Genomic DNA, 16,458 nt, shown 5'->3' with positions numbered 1-16,458 from the left:
GGGGGGGGCTTTGGAGGTGCAGATCTTGCATTGAGTAATGGGGATTACAAGATGGGAGAAGGGATGCCAAGTAATCCCACATGCAAAGGTAGTGTGGGATGATGAAAGGGTATATATAGTCTAAAGGGACCCCTCCTATCTTCAACTCCCCCAAGCTTATCTTTTGTGGAATACTGGAGGGTTGGTTAGGCATAGTGGGGACTTGTCTTAGCATGCTATAAACTCCATAGGTCCATGACAGTGGCCTCATGGAAGGGGCACGCTGGGCACATTTGTTGGCTAGCCGTCTATATCATTTTGGTGTGGTGTCATATAGTAAAACAATATTCTTTGAGATTGACTATAAAAGATTTAGGATGTACTTATAAGCCATGGTCTAAGCAAAAACAACAGTCATGTTTTGTGATTTCAAGCTTTCCAATCTTTATCACATTACATAGAATCACTATTATTGAAATTGTGCATTACTTTTTCCTAATTCATATGGACTTCCTTCTTATCTCAATAACAATTGTATATTATTTTTGGACATTCCAAGTTTAAGTAGGTTTTAGGTATAGAATATGCCCTCTGAATCTTGTTGACAAATCTTTTATAGATTTAACCATGTTTAAATCAATATTTTCTCAAGTAAAAAAGCCAAGAAAAGATGGATTCATATAATGCACACAATGCCAACGATACATATAATCATAGTGTTTATGAAGGAAATGATTTGTGGATCCTTGGTTGCAAAACTTGGAAGAATGGGTAAGATAAGAAGGCTTATAATGCAGTCCAAGCATTCAAAAAATTAGTAATATTCCAAGTTGTATATGTTTTAGGAAAACATTTAAAATATTTGTTAAAAGGGTTTGAACTAATTCACCCAAAAGAAAGGTGCTTAGTTGAACTACTTCTTATTGAATTGCCATACAAGATTTCATTCTTTGTGCATTGATATTTTAGGAGCACTTAACACCTAGGAAAGAGCCTAAAGAAGTTTCCTTGAGCAAACAATCGTGTGCCATGCTAAGCCAACTTCCACACATCTTCACAAACAAGGAATCATCAACGATGTGTTATATTAAGCCAACTTCCACACATCCTCACAAACAAGGAATCATCAAAGAAAGGTGACGAGGAATGGAATCACTTGATCGTGAAAATGGGAAAAAAATATGTCCAACTATGTTTTTCATCCTAATCATGAAGAATACTATCCATTTCATTTGTGGTTGATATTGGAGCAATTAAGACTATTACTAGGTGTCAAAAGCTAACAAATCAATTAAGACTATTACTAGGTGTCAAAAGCTAACAAATCAATTCAATTATGACATCGTAAGGTCATATTAAAGGACCTCCACTTATTTAAGAATATTTAACTTTTAAATGTTCTAATTTTGAGATAGATTGGATTGATAACACTGAATATATTCTAAAAGACTTTATTCACCAAATTAAGGCCCTTGAATTCCCCCACATACCTTTGATGTAATTGATTATAAAACAATGTATTCACCGCATTTAAAGCCCTTAAATTACCCCACATAACTTTGATACTTTGACATGTTGCTGCTGCTTAATGTCTTTCCCCTCTACAAAACTTTAAATGGTTTTTATTTGGTTTTTAGATACAAGTTTACAAATAGAAAATTTAAATTGTGTGGGGGCCCTTGTCATTAAAAGAGTCGCTAGACTTTTATTTTAAGACACTAAGGTAAAAAGAAAACCTGAGAGTCGCTAGACTTTTATTTAAAAAGAAAACCTGGGAGGGGAGCTGTAAGAATAATCTTTTTTTATTTTTACCACTTTATGAAATTCACTTGTGCCATTGAGAAAGTGAAGATAGAGATTTCAAAGGGTATCGTGAGATGGTTTGGATGGACATCGTTGTAACAACACTTTTACCATTTTAGGGGCTCCACATCAACAAGTGCCAACCCCATCATTAGGTTCTTCAACATCTTTTAGGAGACACAAGTACACAAGTGGTAGAGTGGTCCATATACTTGAAGTTGGGTAGGAAGTTAGCATAAAAAGGAAATAGAAATAAGGGTTGTGGATATATACAAAAGCATGGTAATTTAAAAATGTGTGCCCCTCACAAGCAGAGGGGTTTTGTCCACATTTTAATCAATGACGAGGTGATTCTAAAATTTGAGAAGGTCAATATCTAAGGTCTTGATATAGTATATTTGGGTAAGAAGGAACATGTTTTTTGGGGGGGCAGAGGGTGGGGTGCGGTGGGGAGATTTTTGGGTGTTCTCATTGCAAGAGGAGGCGCTAATTTGTTTTTTTGCAGGAGAAACTTAAAGAGATTTGCAATCCTTGTAGAAGGTAAAGAAATAATGAGAGGGGATATGCGAAAGGTAAGAGAGGTTGATGGAAGAAGCTTGGTTCCTACCTTGATTGGTTAATTAATTAAAAAACCTTATCTAGACTAAGGTTTGAGCCTTAGCTCACTCCCTCTCTCCCTTCACCTACACTCAGGGAGATTGGTGCAAAACAAGTGCAAAACAACCCATTATTTGACGATACAAAACACATCGTCTCTCTCTCTCTCTCTCTCTCTCTCTCTCTCTCTCTCTCTCTTCGAGGCGGTTTGGAACATACGTACATTTGCTTCTTCTTTTAACCATGTGAACTCTCTAAACCATCAACGTGTCAACCTCAAGGTCCCATTCCCTTAATTTTTTACATAAAATATCATCCCTAAGGTCCCATTATCTCACTCCCTAAGGTTGCCTATACCCCCACTAATTAGTTAATGTAAAAAGCGTTTGTGACCCATATTGGGAATGGCGAAGGGGTAATAGGTGCAAGGTGAGGTTTGGTGAGATGAAGGAGGGCTTTCATGCGGCAAGGCGTCAATGAGTATCATTAATTGATGGCCCCACGGGTGGTTCTATGAATATGAATGGATTTACTTCATCGTTCCAAGGCATTAAGATGAGCTTGGCATGTCAATCTTTGCACACCTTCACAACCCTCAAATTTTGAGACCAATATATTGCACGGACATAATGACAAAACCTTGGCGGGCTAAGTAGTAGGTGCCATTCTTAGTTATCGGGCAAACTATTTCCATTCATAGTTGCATGTTGCATGGCATCAACCAAGCTATACAATATTCACTCTATCAAAGAGCTCATACTCAATCTCAATGTGTTTTGTGTATTTATGAATCAACAGTCATGTAACTTTTGTTGTTGTGTTGCAACATTTTGGGATACTTTTCCACCATTTCTATATCCTATAGAATTATCCTTTGCCACAAATCCTCACAGGATGCAAAACAAGAAGCTATGTACTCAAGCTTTGTTGATTTTATAAATACATCTCAAACCAAGAGAAAAACAATACTCTCGTGTAAGCATCTAGTGTTTAAATCACATATCTAAAGTCACAAAAACCATTGAGGACCTTGGTCATAGCCTAGGTGATGCCATACTCTTGAGTACCTTGGATATACGAGCACACATATAATCATGCTTTCTTAGGGCTTATTAGAGAAAGTGCTCAAAACACCAACAAAAGCATTGATTGTATTATATATAAGAAGATTAGACTCTCTACCAGCTTCTTGTATTATATATAAGAAGATTAGACTCTCTACTAGCTTCTTGTATCAACAAGACTACCTTCCTATATAAGGTCTCATCATATCAACAAGACTACCTTCCTATATAAGGTCTCATCACAACAAGATTTGAAACATCTTCAATGAACAATTTCATGTCAACCTCCATTGTACTCTCTTGGATACTTCTTCTGAGAGATAAAAGTGCTGAATGACATCTACTAGATCTCAATCCCCAAACAATACTATATAAGCCCAATATTAATCATCTCAAACTAGCACTAAGTGTCTATGGATCATTTTTTTCCGATGATCCCCTGTTATTAAGATGAGGTCATCCACACAGTAAACAATGACCAAATGTTTACACTACTAAACTTTATACGACCAATCATTGTAGTGGAGTGGAAAAGTGCCAACAATAGGACCTAGAGGTCTCACTCCTCATAGAGAGAGCAAGCGTTCAGCCCAAAAGCAATCTGGCCTCCAAACCCTCTCACATATCCGCACCCTTTCCGACCAAAACCCCGCGCGAGAACTTATCAACTGCTGCTTCCTCATTTTGTGCAGGATGAGCGGACCTTTGTGTGTGTAAGCACGGTAAGTGTGGACAGTCCATCTAAAGTCTCCTTAAATGAAGAGGTCTTATGAACAACTCAACATTTGGCAGAATGTTGCTTCCCCCATGTTGTGCAGGATGGGCGGACCTTTCTGTGTGTAAGCAACCTACGTGTGTACAGTCGATCTAAACTCGCCTTAGGTCTCATGACTGTGCCACTGCGATGCTGCCCTAAGCCTTACCTTTCATTACATGTTAGTTTCTTCTCCATCATGATCTTTAATTATCTTTTGCTGGCTAGCTTTCTTTCTGCAGAGAAACCCTGACCCTAGTCCTCTCGCACAGGCAAGTCTCTGCCACTACATGCTGTTGTTTCTTGTCTTTTCTGATGCAGGCATCAATGGATGCCCACTGTTGCTTTACTGTGTTTCGTTGCGATCTGACATCCTTAGCTTGACAAGCGCGGATACGGTGGGCGGATGCGGTGTTGCTTGATACTAGAAGCAACCTGTGCTGTATAAGAAGTCTTCACTGCATTGTTTTGAGAGAGAGAGAGAGAGAGAGAGATAGAGGGTCTGGGGTTTAGGAGGCTACGTTTGGCAATGCTGGATAGCCCGGACAGTGTGCACATGCTGAAACCCGAGGTGGACAGTCTAATGGAGGCTACTGCCAATGCACATTTCTCTGGCCTTCGCCTTGATGATGCTGGCCATTCTTCCCCAGTAGAGTCTGTTCACAAGCAGCCCTTTGTCATCGGTATGCTGCACAAATTCACTCTACATAAATCATATAGGTCTAGTTGTTGTGTTCAAACATGTGCCTAACTAAGCATACAGTACCGTTTTGAGCTGCCTTACGTCTAATGGACAACTATGTTACAATTGTCATCCTGTAGGCGTGGCTGGAGGTACTGCTTCAGGCAAAACAACAGTTTGTGATATGATTATTCAGCAGCTCCATGATCACCGTGTAGTTCTTGTTAATCAGGTAGCATTTATTCAGAGCTCAATGGATCCAATGTTTGATTCTGATGAATGCTTGCTCTTCTAGTTGGTTTATTGTAGCGGTGATATGAAACGCTTGCAGGATTCCTTTTATCGCGGTTTGACCCCCGAGGAGCTAGCCCATGTCCAAGAGTACAACTTTGATCATCCAGGTGCTGCTAGTCTCTACTCTTCTCTTTTGAATGTTGCACGATGTTGAGAGAATGCAATGCTTGCACTTTGTCAGGGCAGCTTAAGACACATTTTGCTTGTTCACTGCTTATGTGCAGTTCTTTTCATAGAAGATTTATGGTAGTCTCAGGGTAAGTGTTGTGATTCTACTAGCCAATAGCGTGCAGCTGAAGTTCTACTGTAAGAAGGGGATTAGAACCAATGTCAGAGAGTCTGGTGGTGTAATTAGAATGCAATTAAATTAAACACATGAGTTGCATGGACAAAAAAACATCCACACGTGAACAGCACTGGGTCCAACCTGCCAGGACAACAAACAACCTCCTCTCCCTCCCCCTCTCCCCCACCGCAACCCAAAAAAGGAAAAGGCTATTTTTCGGTGGATTATTTGCTTTGCATGAGAATGAATAATACAAGGCTGAAAACAGTAAATATTCCTCACTAAGTTCTTTGTGCAATAGCTAATTGGAAACCTGAGCTTTTTCCATTGCCTTGTGTCGGGCAGGTTCTCTTACGGGGCGGTAGGAGATTGTGATAGCACATTTGTAGGGACCCGAAATTGTTAGAGTGGGCACAGGCAGAAGCATAAAAGAGAAAGGAGAGAGAGTCAGTAGAGAGAGAGGAAGTACACAATGATGAAGTTCTATTATCATAGCAAAGAGGTTACAAGGGTAGTGCAGCCAGCAGATGGGCGTCATTACAAAATGTGCTGGGATTGAATGAATACAACAGTGATGAGAGGAGGCCTTTATAAAGGAGGCCATGTAGTGAGCCGACTGCTATCATGAAGCTGGCCGACTAGATCCCATTACTTGTCACCGAACAATGTTTGCTACCTTGACCAAGAACAAGTCCCTAATGTGCCATAAAAGGTCTATACCTACACATTGAGATGCACAAAATTCTAACTTCCCCTAATAAAGCTAATTTAAGCATGTTACTTTTGATTAATTTCTGTAATTAGATTGGTTTCCCAAGTTTATGGAATGATATGAAGGATTAGATGGAGGGACACCTCGGGGCAGGCATGCACGAATATATGGAGCCTCACAGCCCTACCCAGCAAGTCGGCCATGTGTGGGAGGCAGTCCCACACCCATGCGCAGGCTGGACAGCAGCCTGGACATCAACAGATGCATGCGCATAAGTGGCCAGCTTTCATAAGGTGTGAAAACGCTGATTATTTAGCATAAGTAGCTATTTTACCCAGCCGTGGAGAATATTTCTGCCACCCGACTCCTGTTGGAACAGCTGATGAGCAACCTGAAGGGGTATATAAAGCCCAGCCATAAATCAAGTCATTCATCTCATATTTCGCAAAGTGCCGCAACTACTCAAGGGCCCGGACAGCCAAGGGAGAAGCTAATGCAAGGGTGAAGGTCAAGGGCAGAGATTCATCTTAGCCAAAACAGGTCAAGTTAGTCTTTTATTTTCAGATTTTGCATCATTCTAATAAAGCAAATACACCATTCGTGGTGGGGGTCCTACAGAGGGTATTTGGGACCCAATACTGTGTCCTCTTCTCCCTCTCTCTCTCTCTCTCTCTCTATTTTTCTGCACATCTACTTTCAGTTTTGTGCGTTATTTTCGTGAATGATTGCTGATTTCTAAGCATTGAAGTTACCGATCTACCCCAAAGCTTCTGCATATCACAAATAAGCTGATGAAGATGCAACCATGGATACTCTAGTACTGTAGATACTAGATACACCTCAGAAAGAGCACGTGCCAACCTAGCTCCGCGAAACAAAATGCTACCCTGAATAGCAAAGAAATCTGCTTGGCTTTGAATTCCCATGTCAATGTGCAATGAACTCCATTCACCACAACAGTAGATTGTGAACACATTACAACCTCAAACAATGAACTTGGAACACATCCAGTCCATAGCTTTTGTCACACCAAGCAATGAATCTGGAATACAATCGATCCATAACTATCAAAATTAACCTTTACTTGCTAGATTTTTCATGCTTGAAACTCCGACTCACGGTTCCCATGCACTAGAAATGAGGAGTTGCTGACAGCTCCCTCTCCCGTCCACAAGTGTCGGTGGTCAGTTTGATGGACAAGATAGTCGCTTACTGGTTGAAAAGGGATTTGGCAATGCCTAAGTCCAATGGGTTTGGAAGTCACAGATTCACAGATTGATCAGATAACACAGAGAAAACACAAATGCTTACTCTCTCACTTGCTCACTCAGACAGTTCACAATGCACTCAGACAGTTCACAATGAATAATATTTAGACACTCTGTATTAGTGTGCTTCTCAAACTTGTACAATTCTACTCTGTCTGTCTATTTTGTCTCTCTCCTTACTCCTATCTGCTTTCTACTTTATTAAGGTAGAAGGACTCTCTTTCTTGTTCCTCCGTTTGCCTTTATGTTGCAAGAACATTCTGTTACAAGAAAATACATATGATTACAATGAATGCGCTAGTGTCTATTGTTGGGCTGCGTCCAATGGCTAGTTCTTTAGGTCCCACTAGTCCATAGCTTCCGTTGGACGGTCAACACCTAGCATGCTCGGTGGCTTTGCGCTAGCAGCTGCGATTACAATGAATGCGCATGTGCGCTAGTGTCTATTGTTGGGCTACATCCAATGGCTAGTTCTTTAGGTCCCACTAGTCCATAGCTTCCGTTGGACGGTCAACACCTGGCACGCCCGGTGGCTTTGCGCTAGCAGCTGCCTTAGATGCTGACCGGAACGATTGATGGATGGGTGGGGGTGGCATAGTGTTGTCCGACTGAAGCCACCCTTTATTCTTTCACTAGTACCTTTTTGCTACATGGGGATCACATCCTAAGCCTCCCTTATGATCTTGGGGTTGTATTTGTTAGAAAATATATCATCTCTAGATGGTCTACATGTACCCTAGCATGCTTGTACTGGTCATTTCTATGAGGCCTTGCATTGGCATATCTAGCTGACATCATTTAGGATTTTCCTAGCATTTTATGAGTCTTTTTTAGACTATTTATGTCATATTTATGCCTCACGACGGTCGTCGGCCTGCTCTAGCTGGCCGATTGGCTCATATGGGAGATATGTAAGGGTTCACACCCTTCTCATCATTTCCCATCTCATTCTTGCATATTTGGTGGTGGAGGTCCTTGGCTGTTGCAACAGTCTCTTATGCTTGTAAGGACCTATGGGCTTCCCTTGTGCTCATTTTCAGCAATAATGAACTGTCTACAGCCTTCTACAGCTTGTACTTGTGCCTACAAGCTGTGTTTTCTCTTTCTTTCATGGTATCAGTGCCAAACGTTGTCTACAGGTAGGAAAGTGCTGCATTTTTCTTCTTGGAGCAGAGGTTTCCTCAAGAGTTGCGTTTTTTGCAACTCTACCCTGGGATTGTTGCGTTTTTGTTGTTGGAAGCTGAAACCCTCTTCTAGGTGCTGAGGACAGAGTTCTTGAGAGATTTGCTTTCTTCCCACCCTCTTTCCCTTTCTTCTTTCTCTTCTCTTGCTGTGCACTGCTTGAGAGGAGGCTATTTGCTGTTTTTAACAACCCTCTTGCTTTAGAGAAGGTTTCTTGTTAGAGGACATGGCTTCATGAGATTTCTCTACTGCTGCTCCTTCTCTAGTTAGCACCTTCATAGCTTGGATCCCTGCTCCCGCTCCACAGGTGGTTCCTCTTTCCGAATCTCTCTTCTCTTGAGTTTCTCTCATTGACTTCTTGCTCCCACCCCTACCGATATACCATCCTACAATCCTCCCCAAGTCAATGACTCCATGAAGCTTCCAGCCACCAACTATCATACTTGGTCTTTGTACACTCAGTTATTGCTAGAAAGAAATGGTGTGTGGATGTCCATCTCCACACCTCGCTTGGTGGACCTTGCTTTGAGAAGCATATTGGATGCTCGGTCCCATCTTATCATCATCCACTAGATGACTGTTGAAAACAGGCACAATTTGTCTCTACTCGGAGTAATGCTCATCAGATGTGGACGGAGATCCAGAGGAGGTATGGGAGAGTTTCGACAATGAAGATTGCCAAACTAGAGTCAGATTTGGAGAAGATTACAATCAATGAGTCAGATAACATGGTTGAGAAGATTGGAGAGTTCACCTGTATCAAGCTGCAGCTTGAGGAGTACGCAGCTTGAGGAGTACGGGAGCACAATCAACGACCTAAAGAAAAGGTTTCTCCCTCCATAGTACATGAACAATCTTGAGGATGAGTTCTACAAGCTCTCTCAAAATGGGTCACCCATGTTGACTTACTCTAAGTAATCACGTCAGCACAACAGCTGGGTATATCTGAGGAGGATAAATTGAAACAATTCATTAGAGGTCTAGATACTGACATTAGGTTTACTGAACGTACGTCTTATGATAGGGCTCTCACTCTTGCTCAGTATCAAGAAATGATACTGAACGGAGGTAAGCATAAGCAACCCCAGGCTATCTCCAAACCCCAACAACAATCATCCATAACCCAATAGTCATCATCTTAGGGGGGGAAGGGGACTCAGAATAGCAAAGATACTAAGAAATAATCTCAGAGCACTTCAGGAGGCAAGAAGGATAAAAACTTCGTGCCTAAGAAAACACTTGAGGAAAAGGCCAAGGAGGGCATCGCTAGTGGATATCTCCAACCAGAAGAGCAAACACGGTATAAGGGGGAGAACAGATGTTTCTTTTGCCACACTGTGGGGCATGGTAAGAAAGATTGTACCAAGTGGTAGGTTGCACAAGCCGCCAAAGCTTCTGCCTCCACAGTAGCCATCGCAACAGCCACAGCTACACCTCTCGCATCGGCCATCAATGCAATCCAACTCTTGCCCCGCCTTAAACGCCGTACCCACAGTTGTATTTGACGATAAGCAAGAGGGCGAGGTTGAGGAGCAAAAGAAAGCCCTCATTCGTGCTTATGGCATTGCAAAGGGACAAGAGTTTATTGTTCTCTTTGATGTGGGCAGCTCTGAGGATGCCATTTCTCCTTAGTTGGCTAAAAAGATGAGTTGTACACTTGTACTCTTCGTTTGGACGTCGACGGGTTCACATCCGGTCTTTGCATGCATCCCTCTCATAAAGCTTAACAATTCTCATTCATGGTTCAAAAGGCCACATTTCAATGTGACTTCATTGTCTCACCTCTTTTGGGGTGTGATGATTCTCGACATTCAGTGGTTTATGAAGTATGCACCCATTCGTGATTGGAGGCGAGACACTTTCACGATAGTTGATGGTGATTCTGAGCTTGTTCTAATTCGCGGGGATAGGAGCATTCTAGGTATTCCCCTAATCTCACACATCCGGGCCCAACGAGCTATTTCAAAAGGAGCCGAATGTGCATTTATATACGTCCGTAGCCAGTAGTCTACTGTTCAATCAGTAACCCCATTAGAGCTAAAGTTGGATGGTCTCCTAGCATAGTTTCAGGACATCATACTAAAGGATGATCTTCCACCACAGCTCCCACCTAGTCGTCTTGAGGATCATGGTATTGAGTTGGTCCCCGAGATAGAACCACCGAGTAAGTTCCCCTATCGCCTTTCTAAGGCACTAGAGAGCAAACTGGAGCAACAACTTTCCTAGCTACTTCGTGCTAGATTTATTCGGCCGTATTCCTCGCCCTTTGCTGCACCTATCTTGTTTGTGCAGAAGAAAGACAAGTCTGCACGAGCATGCTTGGACTGCAGGGCTCTTAACAAACTCATAGTGAAGAATAGGTTTCCAATGCCTAGGATTGAGTAAATCCTTGAGCGACTCAATGGTGCGAAATTCTTTTCAAAGATAGATCTCAAAAGTGGCTATCATAAGGTTCGGATCTTTATGGACTGACATTCCAAAAATAACCTTCAGGACTGAACGTGGCCATTACGAGTTTGTGGTTATGCCATTCGGTCTCACCAATGCACTTGCGATGTTTAACAAGATGATGTCTCAGGTGTTTGTGGAGCTTATAGGAAAGTGCGTGTTCATCTTTTTAGATGATATACTCATTTTTTCTACAACTGCAGAGCAACATGTGAAGGATGTCGAAAAGGTCTTGCAACTTTTGTGAGACAATGTGCTCTACATCAATGCAAAGAAGAGAGAATTTGGAGTAGAAGAAATCCATTACTTGGAATATGTTATCAGTTTAGGCGGGATTAGCCTCGACCCTGAAAAGGTAAGGGCAATTCTCGAATGGGATGTTCCCAAGAATGCGCAAGAGATCCGCTCTTTTGTGGGTCTCTGCCAAGCATATAGTACCTATATGGATAAATTTTCTAACCTTGCAGCACCTCTCATAGATCTGGTTAAGGGCGTGAAGATGAGCCGACAGAAGGTGTCCGTTAACGGGCAAAGCACTCGAGGCATTTCATGCAATGAAAAAAGTGGCCTCTGAGTCTCTGGTTCTCAAATTGGCTTCATGGGAGGATTCTTTCGAGGTAATCACTGATGCCAACAATCTAGCCATAGGAGCTGTCCTCCAACAGGAAGGGTGTCCAGTGGCTTTGTAACATGTGTTGCGGAAGTGTGTTCATGATTAACGCTAAGCAAAGAAGATTAACGCTAATCCTATGTTTAGCAAAGACACAAAAGAGAAGGAGAGAAAGACCTAGTCTATTGTATATTGCCGAAACATGCTATATATGCAATGATCTTGCTGATTGACAGCTTCGTAATGCATACCAAAGATCCTTGGAGCCCTCTACTTGCAATCGAAAAAGAGAAGCTCCTATTGATCCACCATTGTGTCCTTGCTGCCTTGTAGACTCTAACAAACAGATCCTCTTGAGCTTTGAATGATGCATTCTAATGAATGCCTAATGATCCTATTTATAGGAAAAAGGCATAAATTCGTAATCAAGTCGGTTTTGTCTATTTTTCCCACAAAACTTTGTCCAAAAGGTCATATTTTGTGTCCAAACTATGCCCAAAAGGTGTCCCAACCATTGGGCTATGTCTTTGGCACTTCCGGGAACTTGTAGGGCTTCCAAATCCGCTCTAAATCTGCCCCTAAATCTACCCATATATTTGCTAATGAGAATATACATGTCTGTGAGCATCGGGAATAACGGATGCACATGACATGCTTATTATAGCCGGAAATTAAATGATGTAGAAAAGAATTATTCTGTGTATGACAAATAGCTATTGGGGGTGATGACATCGCTTAAACATTGGAAACATTTCCTTTATGGGAGAGAGTTCACCATTAAGACAAATCACCAGGCACTAAAATGGTTACAAACCATGCCTAGTGCCCATTGGAGTGACAGACAAGCTAGATGGAGTCAGATGTTCCAACAGTTTGGAGGTATGATTGAATACATCCCTGGCTCAAATAATCCCGTTGCCAATGCTCTCAGTCAAAAAGGCACAATTCAAAACTTGTAGGAGTCCACTGTGTTTGAAATATAGGGAAAAGATATGAAGGCACAATACGAGGATTGGTTGGAATTCGGGACTCAATTTAGATTGGTGCTATAGCCAGAATTGGGTTACTACACCATTCATGATGGCTGGTTACTTTACAAGAACTGGCTGTGCATTCTCAGGGAAAAGCGACAGACACTTCTCTATGATGCTCATGACTCTCGTTGGAGGTCATCGTGGTATCAAACTTGAGCAATCATTCTATCGGCCAAAGATGTGATGGGATATCTCTCAATATATCGAAGCATATCAAATATGCCAAAAAGTGAAGATACCTCATACGAAATAGGTAGGGTTACTTCAACCTTTGTTAGTTCTAGACGGTCCTTTCCAGGATATCAGTATGGACGTTGATGGACCTCTTCCCGTTGCATTTGGATCTCGGAACACATAGTGCATGACAATTGTGGATCGATTCAGTAAATTCTGCATGTTGATCCCATGCAAGCAAACGGCCACAGTTGAAGACATTGCTTGCCTGTTCATCCGGCATTGGTACTCCATCGGAGGTTTGGACAATAACATCAGATAGGGACCCCAAGTTTACTTCAAATTTTGGAGAGCATTCAAATTTTGGAGAGCATTGTTCGATAACTTTGGGACCAAGTTACATCTGTCCAGTGCATTCGATCCGTAGACAGACAACCAGACAGAAATATATAATCAGCTGGCTGTTGATGTTCTCAAATCGTATTGCCATGACAGGCAGTCAAAGTGGAAGCATTACCTTCATTTGGTTTAGGCCATCCTCAACGACACTCATTCATCTAGCATTGGTCGAACTCCGTATGAGGCAGTGTTTGGTCATCATTTCTCGTCACTTCTGACAAGGATGGTATCACCTTCCTTGGAGGCCAACAAGACCATCGAAACATTTTCAGAGTTCCGTTGCCAAAACACATGAAGCATACACCAGGCAAGCCAACAAATTAGGAGGAGATGTCAACTTTAAAGAAGGGTACTGGGTATATCTCCGGATTATGAAGCAAAGACTGAAGCAAGTGGGCAAACATTGTCCAAAACTAAGTGTGACGTGCGTATTGTTCACGAGACGGTGCCCAAGGACGTGCACACCTAGCCGGTGTAGTTTCAGAGGGAAATTGGTTTATATACTTACAATTGAGTGCGTGCATGGCACCAGTCAGTGCACACATCTGAACTAGGGTTTATACAGGTGCACGGGAGCCTTTTTGGCATAGCTGGGGTTTCACAGCCGAGGATCAAGGTGGGATGGTAGGTCAAGGAGATGCATCTAGGCTAGCAAAGTTCGTCTATTTGGCGAGAACCACTCAACATTGAAATGTGTGCAAGATGTTGGCAGCAAGTGAGAGTGCTACGGGCCTCCGTGCTCTTGAGGATGTGGTGGTACATGTGCCCTGTGATCTTGCGGGAGAGCATGACAAGATTACTTTCGGCAAAGGTTGAAAGTCCAAAGATTATTTGATTGGTGATTTCGTGAAAGTTGAAGAAGAATATAGAAAAAGGTAGATTCAAGTCATGTGGGTTGATTGACAAAATTTAAGAGTTGATTAGGCAAAGAATCAAGTCGAGAAATTAGGGGATTTGATGGAGAAATGGATCTAGATGCTTCCATCAGAAGCTATAAATTGATCTAAGTCCTTGCTCATTTGAGGGTGATTATCAATGAAATGAGAATGGTTGAGTTAATTGCCTTGATTAATGTGCATTTGCATTTGGTTAGCTTTTCTTAATTAAATTTTAGTTATCTTAATCTTGTAATCATGAGTTTTAGCATTTGGTTAGCTTTTCTTAATTAAATTTTAGTTATCTTAATCTTGTAATCATGAGTTTTAGCATTTGCTTTGATCTGCCTTAGTGTAGTGATTTTCAAGTTGGTTGTTGTTTGCAAGTTGCCTTTCACGTGCAATCTTATGGTGGCATTGTGTGTAGATACTTAAAGATTAACATTTTGAAGTGAGTGTTCGGTGGTTGATGCATACTCATTTGTTCATTGAAGACTATTGTGGTGGGTCTATTCAGATGCATTTGACACAGAGCAACTTCTTGATTGCATTCATACGCTTAGACGAGGAGAATCAGTGCAGATACCCACTTATGATTTCAAGAGACATCAGCGTTCCTCTGATACTTTTCGGAAGGTTCATTTCACCATTGAGTTATTGTTTTATTCTGGGGCATCTAATGCTATGCATAATTTTGTTGCTTTACTTGTACATCGTATAGTTTGAATACAAAGTCGTGTAAAAAGGCAATGATGACTTTACAAGGTCAGTCTAATATGTATTTTTTTGTTCAAAACCTACCTGCATATTCTATATGTATTAAAAATAGACAGCAGGGAAATAGCTCAAGGATGACACACACATAATCTTGCATTAAGAGAAAGGGAAGGGTCCATGTTCATTACAGCAGTTTCTGCAATTACATTTTACAGTCATTTGTTGGGTCTCATCATAGCAAATTTTAAAGCAGTATTGTACAGGTAAGGAACACGTGGATCTGCCTTGCATCCTTGTAGAATTTTATAGTTTCGAGGCCCTTAATTTGGGTTTTCCTTGAAGCATCAAGACTTAATCACTTTGCTTTTCTTAATCACCGAAGCTGTTTGCTTACAGGTGAATGTTGCTGATGTTATGATCTTGGAGGGAATTTTGATTTTTCATGATCCTCGAGTTCGCGTTCTAATGAACATGAAAATTTTTGTAGATACAGGTTTGTCTGTAGATCCCTTTGAACCATGGTCACATAGAGCTCTTTGTTTGCTCTGGAGATTGCAAGAGGTGTTTGGTGGCTTTTCGTCATGTTTTTCTTGTAAAAAGGGATTGTTCAATAAGTTTGTATATCTTATTCATGTGACTCTACGTCTAGATTTATACTTTGGAGGCTTTTTAGAAGCAATGCTTTGCATTTGAATATTTGTCTACCTTTCATTCATAACTTCAATACACGTGTAAGATGTGTGGATCTACTTTGCATTTGGGGTGGATAAAAGAACCGAGATTTTGAGAAGCAAAGATATGGGAAGTGTATTTGAACGAGAAAAGAAAGGATACAGGGCGAGAGAGCAAGGAGGCATTCCTAATAAACAGCAAGAGAGAGTCTTTTTGGTTGGAGTAAAATTATTCAACAAAAGGCCATACATTTCAGGATATGACGTTCTTCTTTAAAGAAGTGGATGAGTGGTGTTTTTCTTTAAAAAGCATTGCTGCCAAAGACTCTCAAGCCAAACATTCTCAAAGTATCAAATGCTTTTTGCCCTTGTATGATAGTGTTGTCGGGACAAGTCACTCTGTATGCCTACAAATCACGCAAGAAGAAGGTTACACTTCTTGGTTTTCACAGCTAGTGACTTAGTGTAGAGGACTGAAGTCTGAATGGCAATGCATTTACAGAATGTTCACGAGATACATCTCAACCTGTGGTCCCTGCATACCGACAATCAATGTCAGTCGAGTTGCTATTTGGATAAAGAAAGATAAGGAAGATAGTCTTTGGTTGCTCTCAGCTGTCTCTCGCATGTAATTGGCTCTTTGGATGTATATGAATTCAAATGATATAATTGGGCAAGTTGCAAACGTGGTGAAGGATAATGTGACGTGGGATGAAAGGTTTACCTTGGATGAGGTGCAACAACATGATACTTTGTAGTCTCTATATCTGGCTTCTCAGCTGTCTCTCACATGTAATGGGCTCTTTGAATGTATATGAATTCAAATGATATAATTGGGCAAGTTGTAAACGTGGTGAAGGATAATTTGACGTGGGATGAAAGGTTTACCTTGGATGGGGTGCAACAGCA

At 41.3% G+C, this 16,458-nt stretch overlaps 1 protein-coding gene across 2 annotated transcripts in view; it reads left to right on the top strand.

Moving 5' to 3' along the window:
* Positions 1-4,212: 4,212 nt before the first annotated feature.
* Positions 4,213-16,458, top strand: part of LOC147639701 (uridine/cytidine kinase UKL1, chloroplastic-like) — a 41,243-nt gene continuing 28,997 nt past the window's right edge. For both annotated transcript variants that reach the window (XR_015261836.1, XM_086772942.1), the window contains exons 1-5: positions 4,213-4,880; positions 5,020-5,111; positions 5,211-5,280; positions 14,679-14,797; positions 15,275-15,371. Coding sequence is in view for 1 of the 2 variants with exons in the window: in XM_086772942.1 (XP_086629068.1) it covers positions 4,727-4,880; positions 5,020-5,111; positions 5,211-5,280; positions 14,679-14,797; positions 15,275-15,371 (532 nt within the window). In the remaining variant the exon portion in view is untranslated. The remainder of the gene's footprint in view (positions 4,881-5,019; positions 5,112-5,210; positions 5,281-14,678; positions 14,798-15,274; positions 15,372-16,458) is intronic.

This window comes from Cibotium barometz, chromosome 3 (assembly GCF_041138505.1).
Source record: "Cibotium barometz isolate CiBa-2024 chromosome 3, ASM4113850v1, whole genome shotgun sequence".
In the NCBI taxonomy this organism is placed as follows: Eukaryota; Viridiplantae; Streptophyta; class Polypodiopsida; order Cyatheales; family Cibotiaceae; genus Cibotium; species Cibotium barometz.
Note: the sequence above shows the minus strand (reverse complement) of the source record. Positions and strands in the feature narration are given on the sequence as shown.